Source organism: Vespula pensylvanica, chromosome 1 (genome assembly GCF_014466175.1).
Source record: "Vespula pensylvanica isolate Volc-1 chromosome 1, ASM1446617v1, whole genome shotgun sequence".
Lineage (NCBI taxonomy): Eukaryota > Metazoa > Arthropoda > Insecta > Hymenoptera > Vespidae > Vespula > Vespula pensylvanica.
The window spans coordinates 11,849,061-11,864,340 of NC_057685.1; the positions used below are offsets into that span (position 1 = coordinate 11,849,061).

Consider the following 15,280-nt stretch of genomic DNA (forward strand, 5'->3'; position numbering starts at 1 on the left):
CCAGTAGTTTCCTCTTTTCCCTCCTGAGGTGTCCCTCGTCGTTGAATCCAAGACAGCCAAGCACGACATCGTCTCTTCCCCTTCCTTCCCTTTTCTCTTTTTTTCTCTGTCTCTGTCTCTCTCTCTCTCTCTCTCTCTCTCTGTTTCTCTCTGTCTCTCTTCAATAACGAAGCGACTCCATTCGTGCTCCCGTCGCGACGCACGGCTGCACTCGGCTTCGCCTCCTCTTCCAGGCCTCTCAACGCGCACTCGCTTTCGACACGTCGAGCAGACGAGAGTGCTGCAGAGCCCGAAGGATCAAGCTGACTTTACTTACAAACGTGTACGAAACGGAAGAAGAAGAGTAAGAAGACAAATAAAAAGAAAAAAGAGAAAGAGAAAGAAAGAGAAAGAAAGAAAGAGCGAGAGACACGATCAGCTGTTTCCGTGGAGCTTTTTTCTACTTGCTGTCAAAGAAAAGAAGAACTGCGACAATGAGGGAGATCGTACATCTGCAAGCAGGACAATGTGGCAACCAGATCGGTGCTAAGGTAAGGATAGTACTATTATTGAATAATTCTAAAATAGAAAATTGAAAAAATATTTCATTCGATTTGGTATATTCGATAGTAATTGATTGAGTACATACTGTTTGTTTCCAAGATGATTGGAAAATTGTAGGAGAATTTTTATTGATCGTACTCAATGAGTTAGGGTATTTTTATAGAGTACGGTTAAAATATAAAAGGAGGGAATATCAAGTTTGAAAGAAACCGATCGAACATTTCGTTTTGAGATCTGTAGAAAATTTTGATGAAATTCTTGCTAATCATGATTGATGTGTCAGACTTTCCTAAAGGATAGTTAAAAAATAGAAAGAGAGAGAGAGAGAGAGAGAGATCAGCGAGTTTAAAAGATGTTCATCAAATATTTCTAAAGTTATCAGAGATGTTTTAGACAATTGTGAGAAAATTATTATATTAATCATAAACTACGTTACTTTTTCGAGTAAGACAATTACATAGGACAGTTAAAAACAGAGAGAGAGAGAGAGAGAGAGAGAGAGAGAGAGAGAGAGAGAGAGAGAGAGAGAGAGAGAAAGAAGAGAGACAGACAGACAGATAAAAAATATTTCGTTTAATGCATAACAAGTTCGAGGAAAATTCGATCAAATATTTTCGAATTTCTGAACTTATCGAAAAAATTGAGAAAATTGTAGGAAAATTCATAGTAATTGTAGGCGGTAGGAGTTGGTGGTTTCGAGTCGATCGATAGACGGGTTACGCGTGAAGCGAGCAACTCGATGCAATCCCGAGAAAGCAGTGATGAGTCCAGCGGTTAAATACCGGCTGTTAGATATTTATAGTTGATAAGAGTTATAAAAAAAAACAGAATAAAAGATATGATATATATATATGTGTGTGTGTGTAAATAGGAAGAAGAAGAGAGATCGAACGTTTACGTTTCCCGTTGATTTTGTCGTGAGAATTATGATGTGAAAACAGAAATAAAATAAAAGTTTAAATGAAGTATTGACATGGTCGTTACGATGTACTTACAGTATTCAATGTTTATATTCGATGTTGACAGATTTAAATTTGCACGTATATATATATTATATATATATATGTGTATGTATATATGTATGTATATATATCTCAGACCGTTTCATTGTCGTACGAGTTTAGTATAATTGTAAGCTTTCGTACTTTGTAAGAGTTCGCGTTATACACGAATGAGCAACGCGGTCGTCGAGTAACGTTACGTTCAACAAAAAGAGTGATTATTCCTAATTATTACCTGCTCCTTAATCTTACGCTCTTACAAAGTAGAATTTTAACTAACACAATAATGTACATAGCAGCTATATGTTGTATTTTTTAAGATCGTTCGTTCACTTAGGAACAAGGTCGAACGTGTAATAACATAAGATTTATCGTTGATCGAAGTAAAATGAAAAAGAGAGAGAAAGAGAGAGGGAAAGAAAAAAAAAGATCGATTAAAAATAAATGACGATACTTTCCTTCATTACACGAAGATCTTTTGTATGAGTTCACGGTGGTATCAGATCGAGCTTAATTAAGGAATTAAGAAATTAAGAACGAGGCTGCAAATCGATTACTTGCCGTACTACATTTTTCTCTCTTCCTTTTTCATCCATTCTTTAATACTCGGATAATTAATGTTAATAAGAAAAAAAAAAAAAACAAAGAAAAGATCGAAAAGAAATATGAGAAAAGTATACATTTGTTTTTTCATCCTGTTATCTTGTTCACTATCAAACAGATTTACACGTAGACATGCACGTGTATAATAAGTAGAAGAGAATTTAGTCAGAGGCGCTTTAATCGAATTAAAGATAAAAACGGCGAGCAATAAGATCGAATTTAAAGAGACTCTCGAGTTGATTCTCTCTCTCTCTCTCTCTCTTTCTCTCTCTCTATTTCTTTTTTTCTTTCTTTCTCTCTCTCGCCACGCCTCGTTCGACACTCGTTGAAGGGTCTTCGACTTTGTGCGGTCGAAGCGTGTAAAGCGATCCATGTTTTAATCGTGAACGAACGGAAGAGAAAGAGAAAAAGAAAGACCGAAGGATAAAAGTAGAAAGAAACGAAGATCACGAGACACTTAAGATTCTACGTTAATCGTCGTCTACTGTCCAATGGCGTACTAGCAAGGGGACCGAAATAAACTCATTCCCTGTACTCTTTCACTGAACATTTTCTTCGTTCAATTTGAAAAACAACGTACCTAATGTCACGTATGTACTTGTATGTACTTTGTTGTACCTGTTCTACCTGTTCGAGCTCATTGTAACGTGACTTCGTCTATAACGATCCTATCCTACATATAAAGTATCTAATTCTTGTTTTCTATTTAAGAGGATTCTAAAATAATTTTTGCATGTTATCGTTGTCAATATTATTTGAAACAGCGATGAAAAGTTTTTCCGTCAAAAAACGTTGATTAGCTTAGCTGAAGCTAAAGTTCTGCTTTGGCGTATAACGTCGATAGAATACAAGTATAATAATTAAAGTATCGTACAATTTTGTAAGAGAATACACGAGGAGGAGTCGTTCTTTTACAACAATATTCTCATACTCCGAGGTAGGATCATAATACCTTGTAAATTATACCTTACAGGATCGCAAAAGACTATCTCTTTTGTGTTGTGAAAAGAAGTTTTAATGAATTTTAACATTCTTTAAAGGATGTCTTTTATAATCTGTAATTTCGTTATAAGAATAAAATTATTATATAACGGGATATTATTGACGAACGTTAAAAATTGTAGAAAGAATTGCATTTATAAATAATATTATGTTTGATTTGTTTTTTTTTTGTTCGATAATGATAAAGAAACAAAATGAAATCAGGGAATAAAAATATAAATGCGATGATACTGAAGGAAAGAATTACGATTAAGTTGGTTCTTATCATCAAATTTCCATGGCAATCTCACTTCATCGTAATTTACTTGGAATTTCTTTCTTCTTTTATGACGTATTCTATGTTTTGAATAAATATCGGGTCTACACGTCTTCTGGTGAGTCACGGTTAATACATTCCCGACCAAGCTATTCTTAATAGATAAAGAAACATTGTTTTTGAAAATTTTTATCGAAAATAGAAGAGATAGAGGGAGAGAGATAAAAGCAAGGATAGATAAATCATTGAAGATTGCAAATAAAATTTAGTAAATCAATTAACAATATCCGTGCAATCTTAATAGAACTAAATCGAATTGTTTGAATAAATTATAATAAAATGTTGAAATAACGAACGATCTTAATAATAACGATTTTATTGCAATTCATTTAATTTTTCTTCTTTTATTAATCATTCGTATCAATATATACAATTTAACGATATATTCTTTTTTTTTTTTTTTAATTTGAAAATAGTCGTAGATAAATGAAAATTACGATTTACGAAAAATGTTTCATTTGCAAAATTCTTTTACCAATGATCAAAACGACAAATTTTAGTCTTAGAAAGTACTATTTATAAGACCGAGTTTTAAGCGTGCAAACATCGGCGGAAAGGTCGTAAATGAGTCGACGAGTAAAAAAAGGATGTAAAAGCCATGGAACGCGACGAATCCAGGCAACGAGATTAGAACGTTCAACGTACTTACTGGAAAGGAGAGAAAGAGAAAGAGAAAGAGAAAGAGAAAGAGAAAGAGAAAAAGAAAGAGAAAGAGGAAGAGAGAGAGAGAGAAAGAGAAGGAAACACTCGAGAGTCGAGTGTATAGCACGCAATATTTGTCCTTCCTCAAATAGCAAATTTCCTTCTATGTGTCAACAACCTCGCTATTTCCTTTTCATTGATTGCGTCAGTCGAATTAGATTATTCGCTAATACTATTTCTAATCTTCTAATCGCATTTTGATAGTCGTCTACGTATATTGACGGGAAAGGAATGGACGAACATATCGATCGTTGTTTCTCTGTAGGAACATGACGAGCAGAGAAAAGTTGAGTCACGCTCTCGCGACGTTGCTGTGCGAGAAAGGACAAAAGAGAGAGAGAGAGAGAGAGAGAGAGAGAGAGAGAGAGAGAGAGAGAGATGTAAAGGGAGGTAAAAAGACAATGAATCCACGAGAAAATAGTGCTAACGGGTTCCATTTCTTCTGACATGCACGATGCGAGGTACCACGTACCGAGCAGGTATTAAAAAAAAAAAAAGAAAAAGAACAAAAAAGAAGTAGAAACAAAAAAAATAAATCGTCTTTTTTTATCTTCCTATTTCTTCTTTTGTAGTCCTCTTTTTTCTCTTTTTCACTCTTTCTCTTTTTCTTTCTCTCTGTCTCATTATTATTGTCTCCACTCGGAAACAATCATGTCTGAGAGGAAAATGAGATGGACTCTTGTATTTTTTGTTTGTTTTTTTTTTTGGGCGTGTAGAATAATTAGCCTAAAATTAAAGGGACATGACGGTTTACCCTTGTCACGAGGACACCCTTTAATTTAATATACATAAATGTATATGATTTGTATACTTATTCTGTATACATAAGAATATTTTTAAATGTATATTTTTGAAATGAACGAAGAGTAATTCGAGGTCAGAGATTATCCGCGTTCCTGGTATATAAATTCGAGTTTGCGGACAAGCAGATGGTTGCTGCCTTTATGCGGAATAGAAATGCCTTGCTCGTAGTTGCTTTGGGAAAGATGAAAGGTAGATATAGCTTCAGCTCACTATACTATGACATATGGCTCGCATCAGGGGAGTCCTTTCCATCTTTTCTTTCTACTTGATATTGAGAATGATTCTGAAATATTCTGCAAAGGAGAGATAAGATTTCTTCTTAAAATAATATTTTTCTTAAAATGTAGTCTACTTATATATAACATTTTTTTATATAATTAATTATGTCGTTTATAATAATAATAATAATAATAATAATTATTATTATCATCATTATAATAATTATTATTATTTAATTTAATTTGAAATGAATCAATTTATTTAATTATATCAACACAAAAATAGACATTTCGACGTGACTCAGAATGAAAGCTCGCCGATCGCTCGTTCTTCTTTCTTTTGAGAGAGGCCATGTACGCGCGCGCATTCAACCTAACGAATAAAATGAATTATACGCTCGAGTTAGTAATTAGTTTCGTAGAGAAGGGATCATTATGAACGAGTAAATTCCTTTTCTCGAATTAATTAAAATGAGTCATATCTCTGTCGGATTCGATCGAATCGATTGTTACACAGCAAATTGAATTTCTATGGAACAATCGAAAGACATTAACAATAAGCACGTTTATTTGTCCAAAGGCTCTAATTTTAATCGATAGGAAAGACTTTGTAATTCCGAAAAAGAGAGAGAAAAAGAGACAAAGCTTTGGCTCGCTTGGACGATAGTAAGGGAGAAATGAAAGTTTTATTAGCTCTGGCTATTCTTTCTCTCTCTTTCTCTCTCTCTCTTTTATGTACGGTTCTCTTCGTCGTCGTGGAAATAACACGCGGTCGATCGGCCACCATTGTTTTCCGCATGGAAGAATTTAACGATCTCATCTACCAAGAAGAAAAGCCACAGTGTGCTCGACCGATCGAACTCGTATAATACGAGCTATAATCTCTCTCGTGCTCTCTCTCTCTCTCTCTCTCTCTCTCTCTCTCTTTCTCTATCTCTGTCTTTCGAGCTAATAACTCGTGCAATCTCGATGTCGGTCTCGGATAAACGAAATATCGCTCTAGAAATCACTCGACCGCAGGCGTCTAAGGAGATAGACGAAACGTTGTGGTAGACCGAGGAAAAAGAAAAGAAAAAAAAAAATTCGAAATTAAAACGAGATATGTACGGGGAAGTATGAGATAAATTACAGGCCACGACCGGTTACGGTATTCGAAATAGAAATATTGCTGTGTACTAAGCGTTAACGACTTTACTTCGACCCTTTATGCGTTTTCTACGACCTCAAATCTTGCATATTAAATGTTTTTTATTCTCTCTTTCTCTCTCTCTCTCTCTCTTTCTCTTTTTCTCTTTCTCTCTCTTTCTACGACCAATTATAGTTTCCGTGACACTAGAAAATTGTGGCAAATTTTACGAGCGTGACGAGTCGAAGTAGCGCTTCGGTCTCTTGACGAAGAAACCTCCTTTCATGTAATTATGTTTGTCTTTTCTATTAGCTTTACGGTTTGGTTATTTTATGTTTCAAGTATGTACTTTCGTGGCTTTTTAAGTTTAATTTTTAAAATAACGGTACCATTAGTTGACTTTATCAAGAAAGAATGCTGATATTTTTCAAAAAAAGAAGAAAAGGAAATAATAAATAAGAGATATTAGGTAGAGAAGATGTTTTATTTATAGTTTTTATAATTATGTCTATTATTTATATCGATATGCATTAATAGTAAAAAGAAGTATTTGTTTCAATAAATTTTTAGTTTTATAATATAAAAAATTAAATAGTTGATTGGTCATATATTTTATTTTTATATTTATGGTGACGTTATTTTTGTGTATTTATTAATTTTTATTTGAATTTTTTGAAACGAAATGTAAAATCTCGGTAAGATAAAAGGCTTTGGATATAATTCATGGCACGATATTCATAAAATATTCATAAGGAATCGCGTTACATGTATATCTGCCGAGATTGGAAGTGAAAGTCACAGTACACAAGTAGAATTTTCGTAGGTTCATCGGCTCAAGGAGGATGTCGCAGACGTTGCGACCAGCTATTAATAGAAGGGTGAAAATAGTTAAGACGCCGGACAAATGGAGAAGAGAAAATGTTTAAGGGAGGGTGAACACGAGCCAGGGGGCATGGCCCGCGTTAATTTCGTGCTTTTCTATTTTTAGATGAGAGTTCTGTTATCCTTGTCCCCGAACAGAGAAAGAGAATCTAATTTATACTTAGCTTATTAATATATAATTTTCTACAAAAAAAAAAAAAAAAAAAAAACGAATGTACATCGTTACTTGATCGATATTGAAAGAGAATATTTTCATGTATTTATCATGTTTTAATATAAATCAATTTGCAAAAAATAATATGATCGTTTATATAAAATAAAAGATCGTTTATTAAAAAAAGATGATTTTAATTGCAGTTTTGGGAAGTGATCTCCGAGGAGCATGGTATCGACCAATCCGGCATTTATCATGGAGATAGCGATCTACAGCTGGAGCGAATCTCCGTTTATTACAACGAGGCTACCGGTAAACGAAACTTTCTTATCTTCTCCATTTTTTCCTCTCTGCGTTAATCTAGATCATTAAATCCCCATCATATTACGTTATTTCTTATATAAAAAATAATCATTAATTATTATAATCACAAGCTAAAGACAAAAGCATTTTTGAAAAATTCACGTACAAAAGATATCATCCAGGATTATCACATTCCATTTAAAGTAAACGCTTTAAAGTAAAACAAAGAGATAAATATAAGATTGATGAGATATATTATTATTCAGGATACTCGTTGGTGTTTTATATCATTCGATGCGTAGTTCAAAGTAATGAATTGAAAGAGCCCCTTCTTTCATCGAAGTGGATCCCTATTTCTTTTTTTCCTTGACTTAGTAATTCGTTAAAATAGAAACTACCAGAAAGTCAGAAAGAAAGTATTTGTGTAGTTTTCCTATAAACACACATATACGTACACATTATATATACTTATATTCGTACGTGGAATGGAAGAAGAGAACGAACGGGAGGAACGCTCTCGCCAGTATTTAACGACCGAAATAGACGCTTTGTACATTTTCACCCCTTGGCAGTCTCGACGAGGACGACGACGCCTGCCGACGCCCATCCTCGACTCTCTCCTTCTGTCTCTTTCTATTTGCCCTTCTTGTTTCAAGACGCTCGCAAAACGAGTTACATTTATTCGCTTTCCTTGTTTTCTTTCTCTATAACTCAGTACGTCTTTCTATAATATATTTTTTTTGTAAATCGAATTATCTTTACGTATTTGCTATTATTGTCTTATCACTGTGTTTTATTCGTTGATAACTCGAGTTGATTTACTTTGTACTCTTATTGTTAATTAAATTAATAATTATTACGAATTTTCTTTAATCTTGTACAAATTGAATTCTGAAGATTTGAAGTTTTGATTGCACGGATTAATATTGATGTTACAGGCCAATTAAATTCCTTAAGCATAACTATGAGTAGGCAAGGAAGTATGTGGAAAATCATGGTAAATATTTGAGACATTTGTAGGACGGTCATGTACATGCACAGACTCGTCTTCTCATGGGTATTCCGTTCGTAACAGCTTACAGGATGTCCAATCTAACTGCTCATTGGATATTTAAAATAACAGTATAAATACATATGTTCATTTCTTGTGATAAAATTTATCGAGACTCCTGTAGTTTTCTAATTATCATCAGGAATGTCTTTATCAAATTGATGCTTGATTTAATCTTATCTTAATTAAAAGAAATTAAATGTATTAGGAGTGACAAGATTCAAGAAATCTCGCGTTAACGGTGTGTATTTTTTAATTAAAGGACGGATTTTAATTAAATTTTCTTCTTTTCTTCCGGGCGCTAACGAGTTAATTAAATATCGATTGATATCTGTTTCTCTAAATCATTATGAATTAATTTAATTAGAGTTTAATATCGGAGGTAAAGCAAAAGAAAAAAAAAAAAAAAAAGGTTTGAAATCTATTTAAAGACAACACGTTCGATTCGTCGACCAAAAATGGTGTAACCTCTCTGAATATTCAGAGTTCATTCGCCGAATTTGATACCTGTTCACTATGGACGTCAATCGATCGAACGTTCATCATGCTTATTCATAAAGTCTTTATTTGTTATATACAAAACGAGTCCTTGCATTTTGAAGAGAGACGAAACTTCCTCTCGGCAATTATTTTTCAAACTCATATGTTACATTTTATTAAAAATCAATAATATTTTGTTGAATATTTTCGATTTGTAAAAAATCGATAACGTTCATAGTATCGTTAATACTTAGGTCTATCTTATTTTTTATCAAAAATAGACTAGGATTTGTTAACGATAGATAATATTCAAAGTATCGTTAATAGACCCGTTTCGACATAATCCTCGCAAAAGTTCGATGAGACGTTACTCAGTAAGTTTTAATTATAATCTTATACACCGTAACCAACAGAATTTAATTAGTAAATATTTCACATTATCAAAGGAAAAACGAAGAAGCCATGGAAGCATATGAAACTCGATTTACTATTAATACGTATACGTACTGAATCAAAATCTTCATCTAAATTTATTTTAAATAATTATATCAGACGAGGAACTCTGCAGTATTTTCAGATATCTTCGAACGATAATTCTCGTTCATGTAAAGTTTTACGTTTTAGTGCGTCCATTATATTAAGTGTAATATCCTTTAATTACGTATTCCATGATAATGTTGCGTAGCGAATTAACGAAAAACTTGTTGCGTTTCATTCTGTGAAATTAATGTCTAAAACAGGTTCTATGTAGTATCTTGCTAATTATTACATCGCGAAATAATTTTATAAATCGATCGATGAATCTTTCAATTTAATATATCTATTAAACAGTTTTGTTTACGAGAAACATATACGTTTAAATGTCACAAATAATTTGTTTTATTGTTATTTATTTTCATTCTATCTTATCGTCCCAAGTATAGATCCGAGTAAATGCCTACTTGTAACTTTTTTTTTTAAGGGATTCGACGTTCGTGTCGCCTGCAGGCACGTCACGTAACGCGTACATGCAGGTTTAATCAGTCGATGGAAGAGTTTCCCACTCGATAAATCGCACGTGTACGTTCTCAGAAGTGCATGCACCTGGAGCAAACTTAGGGGAAGTTGTTCGGTGCAAATATATGATTTATAATTCAAGATATATATAGACATGTGTTCGTGTGTCATTCTAAGAATACTCCATTTTTAATAAAATGTTATCTCTTTCTTTCTCCTCCCACTCCTTTCCTCCCTCTTTCTCTTTTTTTTTTCTTTGGCTGTCTGTTTTCGTCAATTATATCTCGTTGCAATTTTATGCACAAAACGAAAAAAAAAAGAGTCACCCCGTATATCTTGCACGCGATCGACCAGTGACTCATTTGCAAACGATGCAGGCACGCGGGTCCAACCGTATACGCATTTCCGTCGACCGTTAAAGTTTCTGATAGGAGTTTTCGGTAGAATAATAATAGAGGTTTGTGAATTAATATGTAGAACCTATCATCCTGTAATTACGATGACTCATTTTTAGGACTCATTTAATAAATAAAGGTCACGAATTAGATTAAGAAATTAATCAATAGATTACTTTGATTGGACATCAAACTAATAGATAGAATCGTCAATAATTCATTCTCATATCTAAAAAAAAAAAAAAAAAAAAAAGAATTATATAAAACTAATATAATTACAACTTAGGAAATAATAATCTTCGAGTATGAACGAACAATTAATTTATGTCAAATGAAATAAGATGTATGAACCTGTGATCGTTCAAAGTTTGATTTTAGACTTTTAACGAAAAGTTGATTAGATTCATTCTTTTTACAGTGGCCACATCGACGAACGGTGGGAAATATGTTCCTCGAGCGATTCTTCTTGACTTGGAACCAGGTACGATGGATGCAGTACGATCCGGAGCATACGGGAAGTTGTTCAGACCGGATAATTTCGTCTTCGGGCAGTCCGGTGCCGGTAATAACTGGGCCAAGGGTCATTACACCGAGGGAGCCGAATTGGTGGACTCGGTTCTCGACGTAGTGAGGAAGGAATGCGAGAATTGCGATTGTCTCCAAGGTTTTCAGCTAACCCATTCGCTTGGAGGAGGTACCGGATCCGGTATGGGAACTCTTCTGATATCTAAGATTCGCGAAGAGTATCCTGATAGGATTATGAATACTTATTCGGTTATGCCATCGCCAAAAGTCTCTGATACTGTGGTAGAACCATATAATGCCACTCTATCCGTTCATCAATTGGTTGAAAACACCGATGAGACTTACTGTATCGATAACGAAGCTCTTTATGATATCTGTTTCCGTACTTTGAAGGTCTCCAATCCTAGCTATGGCGACCTAAATCACCTGGTCTCGCTAACTATGTCTGGTGTAACAACCTGCTTAAGGTTTCCTGGTCAACTTAATGCAGATTTAAGGAAACTCGCTGTCAACATGGTACCCTTCCCTCGGCTTCACTTCTTCATGCCTGGTTTCGCACCTTTGACATCTAGATCTATGCAACAATACTCAGCTCTTTCGGTACCCGAGCTGACGCAGCAAATGTTCGATGCTAAGAACATGATGGCTGCTTGTGATCCCAGACATGGAAGATATCTAACCGTTGCTGCTGTATTCCGTGGTAGAATGTCCATGAAAGAAGTCGACGAGCAGATGCTCAGCGTACAGAATAAGAATAGCTCGTATTTCGTCGAATGGATTCCGAATAACGTGAAGACCGCTGTCTGTGACATACCACCTAAAGGTTTGAAGATGTCATCGACCTTCATTGGAAATACCACGGCTATTCAAGAATTGTTCAAGAGAATTTCCGAACAGTTTACTGCCATGTTCAGGAGAAAAGCCTTCTTGCATTGGTACACGGGAGAAGGTATGGACGAGATGGAATTTACCGAAGCTGAGTCGAACATGAACGATTTGGTCTCCGAGTACCAACAATATCAAGAAGCTACAGCCGAAGAGGATTTTGAAGCTGAAGAATGCGCTGACGACTTCGAGGCTTGCGAACAGGAATAAAATGCGAGTGTTCCGATATTTCTACATCTTTATCTTCATCCTCTCCCTCTCCTATTTTTTCTCTTTCTTCTTCATACTCCTTTTCTTCCGAATGAAAATGTAATAATATCAAAGGGATTGTCCTTTGATACTTTCAAACGTTCGTCACGACACCTTTTTGATACTTTTATACGATTACGTACGTTTTTAATAATCAACGACCGAAACAATCCTAAAAGACGTACATTTCATTCGCGATAATGTCGGAGTCGTCGAAGATAATGTTTAGAAAGAATTTCAAAAGATTTAATAGAATGCTATGGTATACTTAAGATTTTATATGTATTTTCTGTGTTCGAATTTATCGATCGATCGAACAATACTGATTCGTGAGCATTGATTAATTCATTTAATATTTATTCCCAAAGAAACATCGAATTCGTGCGATGGATTTTAAATAAAATTTATATAAGGCACCGATGTGATCGTACTTCGTTCACCGATTGAACGCCAAAGCGATCTTACCAAAAAGAAAAAAAAGAAAAAATGACAAAAATATGCTTCTTTCTCTTTCTATCTGACTTTCTCTCTTTCTATTTCTTTCTTGTTTTTAAAATATATGTTCGCAAGCATCGTTTAATTGCGATGAATGCTTAGGACGTACTACGGTTTTTTTTTTATTAAAAAAGAAAAGAAAAGGACAAAAAAAAAAGAAATATACAATTTTTTTAAGGACGTCGTTTTTCGTAAAACGACAATGCTTATCTTTATCTTTTCCTGCCTGGTAGTTTGTATTTTACGAATCATTTGTTAATTTTTACGAGCGAAACTTCAACTCTTTTTTTTTAAGGAATATAGGTTTGTTAGGGTGGTACGTAGGTGCATATTATATAATCTTTATCACTTTGCGATATAAGTATATATAAAATCACCGAGAAAAGAAATTCGTAATCGTTCGAGCTGCTGTTAGTTTCATTATTATTATTGTAAAAGGAAGACGATCAAAATATAATACTTATAAAAAAATCAATGATGAGATCACTTTATCCCTCTGTTTCTACTGAAAGTATAAACAATATCGATTCAGAAATAAAAATAATAGAGTTGATATTATTTATTTTAACTCTTTTACAGTTATGCGATCGTTAATTTAATTTAATTTTATTCCTAATGAATTCTCAATCTACTGTTTCTTGATCTCCTTCACGATAAATTATTTCTTCCTCTTCGAAGCTCGTTTCAGTAGGAGTTTCTTGATATTGCTGATACTCTGAAACGATATCATTAACGTTGTTCTTTGCTTCTGAAAACTGATTCAATTCCATTCCCTCGTTAGTGTACCAATGAAGATAAGCCCTTTTTTCAAACATTCCGCTGAAAATATCTAGCATTTTTTTAAAACATTCTTGAATAGCTGTGGTGTTCATCACCATTGTGGCACTCATGCTAAGTCCACGTGGTGGAATATCACAGATCGCTGTCTTTATATTATTCGGTATCCATTCGACGAAATAAGAACTGTTTTTATTTTGAATGTTCATCATTTGCTGTTCCACATGCTGAAATTATAACAAGATAGAAATTAGTATCGGATTTTATCAGACAAAAAATTGAAAGAATTAATACTCACCCTGGTTGACATTCTACCTCTAAAAATTGCAGCGATTGTTAAAAATCTACCATTCTTTGGATTACAACGAGCAAACATTGTTTTTTCATCAAACATTTGTTTAGTCAATTCAGGTACCGAGAGTATTTTGTAAGGAGCCAGTCTTTTTGACATGAGAGGCACATAACCTGGCACAAAAAAGTGTAATCTTGGATAAGGTACCATGTTTACTAGAAGTTTTCTTAAATCGGTATTCAGTTGTCCAGGAAATCTGAAACAAGTTGTGATGCCAGCCATACAATTGGATATCAAAAAATTTAGATCACTGTAAGTAGGAGAGGCGAGTTTCAAGGTCTCGGTACAAATGTAATGTAGGGCCTCGTTGTCCATGCAAAAGGTTTCGTCATTATGATCTATGAGATGGTAAAGAGATAAAACGGCATTGTAGGATTCCACAACAATGTTAGACATTTTTGGAGTTGGTAATATGATGTAAGATTTTAATATTCTATCTACGTATTCTTCTTTTAATTTTTGTAATAAAAGAGAACCCATGCCACCACCGGTGCCACCGCCAAGAGAATGAACTAATTGAATTCCTGATAATTGTAAACATTTTTGAAATATTTTCTTTGTTAATTTTTTCCTTTTTTTTTTCCATATTAGACGAAATTTATTGAATGTTTGATACCTTGCATCAGATCGCAAGATTCAGCCTCTTTTCGAACAAGATCTAAGGCTGTATCAGTTAACTCAGCACCTTCGGTGTAATAACCTTTAGCCCAATTATTACTAGTTCCAGCTTCACCCGCTACAAAATTATCCGGATTAAATAGTCTACCGTATTGACTGGATGATGTGGCACTTATAGTACCTGGATCGAGATCGACTAAAATGGCTCTGGGTATAAATTTGTAATCTAGAAATACAAAATACAAAGCTTACTTTTTGACAAATTTTATTCAACACTAGATTTACGGAATCTGTTAATTTGAAGGACTTTAAATTTTACTAATAAAATTACAGAATTCATCAATATTATTTTTTAACAATTTACATTAATTGTGATTGATGCAATGACATAAACTAATGTTATCACGGAAAAACATTTAATATATTTTTTATATTAATATGATGAGTTTCAGTAAATATAAGTATACAATTGATCTTCGTAAATCTAGTGTTAATGATATTGGTAATGTTAAATTTTTATTTGTCGAATTATCAATACCACGTCCTTCGGTAAAGTACACATTTATACGTTGTAGTTGAAGGTCTGATTCTCCTTGAAAAATTCCATCACGTGTCAGTCCGTGTTCGTCCGAAACAACTTCCCAAAACTAGGAAGATGATCTGAGCGTTAATAAAAAGAAAAAAAAAAAAAATAGAAATTTTCTTAATATATAAAAATGTAAGGGTAAAAATTAACGTAACCTTACTTTTGTACCAATATTATTTCCACATTGTCCTAATTGAATGTGTACAATTTCTCTCAT

General features: G+C 33.8%; 2 protein-coding genes across 2 annotated transcripts; one reads left to right on the forward strand and one right to left on the reverse strand.

Annotated features, from left to right (window-relative positions):
* The first annotated feature begins 178 nt into the window (after nucleotides 1-178).
* On the forward strand, nucleotides 179-12,887 carry LOC122635080 (tubulin beta chain-like). The gene is made up of 3 exons (XM_043824867.1): nucleotides 179-530; nucleotides 7,555-7,663; nucleotides 10,995-12,887. The coding sequence occupies exons 1-3, from the start codon at nucleotides 474-476 to the stop codon at nucleotides 12,194-12,196; spliced, it is 1,368 nt and encodes a 455-aa protein (XP_043680802.1). The 5' UTR covers nucleotides 179-473; the 3' UTR covers nucleotides 12,197-12,887.
* Nucleotides 12,888-13,011: 124 nt separating this feature from the next.
* On the reverse strand, nucleotides 13,012-15,280 carry LOC122635084 (tubulin beta chain-like). Its single transcript, XM_043824882.1, has 5 exons — nucleotides 15,224-15,280; nucleotides 15,016-15,124; nucleotides 14,476-14,703; nucleotides 13,806-14,383; nucleotides 13,012-13,734 (listed from the first exon to the last, which is right to left on the reverse strand). Exons 1-5 carry the CDS (start codon nucleotides 15,278-15,280, stop codon nucleotides 13,354-13,356), a joined length of 1,353 nt encoding a protein of 450 aa, XP_043680817.1. The 3' UTR covers nucleotides 13,012-13,353.

Excerpts from the sequence above, each read along its gene's own strand:
- LOC122635080 (XM_043824867.1), top strand. The coding sequence starts at position 474 with ATGAGGGAGATCGTACATCTGCAAGCAGGACAATGTGGCAACCAGATC. Across the intron at positions 531-7,554 it reads GCAACCAGATCGGTGCTAAG|TTTTGGGAAGTGATCTCCGA; the intron begins GTAAGGATAGTA and ends TTTTAATTGCAG. Across the intron at positions 7,664-10,994 it reads TTATTACAACGAGGCTACCG|TGGCCACATCGACGAACGGT; the intron begins GTAAACGAAACT and ends TTCTTTTTACAG.
- LOC122635084 (XM_043824882.1), bottom strand. The coding sequence starts at position 15,280 with ATGAGAGAAATTGTACACATTCAATTAGGACAATGTGGAAATAATATT. Across the intron at positions 14,704-15,015 it reads GTACTTTACCGAAGGACGTG|ATTACAAATTTATACCCAGA; the intron begins GTATTGATAATT and ends TTGTATTTCTAG. Across the intron at positions 14,384-14,475 it reads ATCTTGCGATCTGATGCAAG|GAATTCAATTAGTTCATTCT; the intron begins GTATCAAACATT and ends TACAATTATCAG.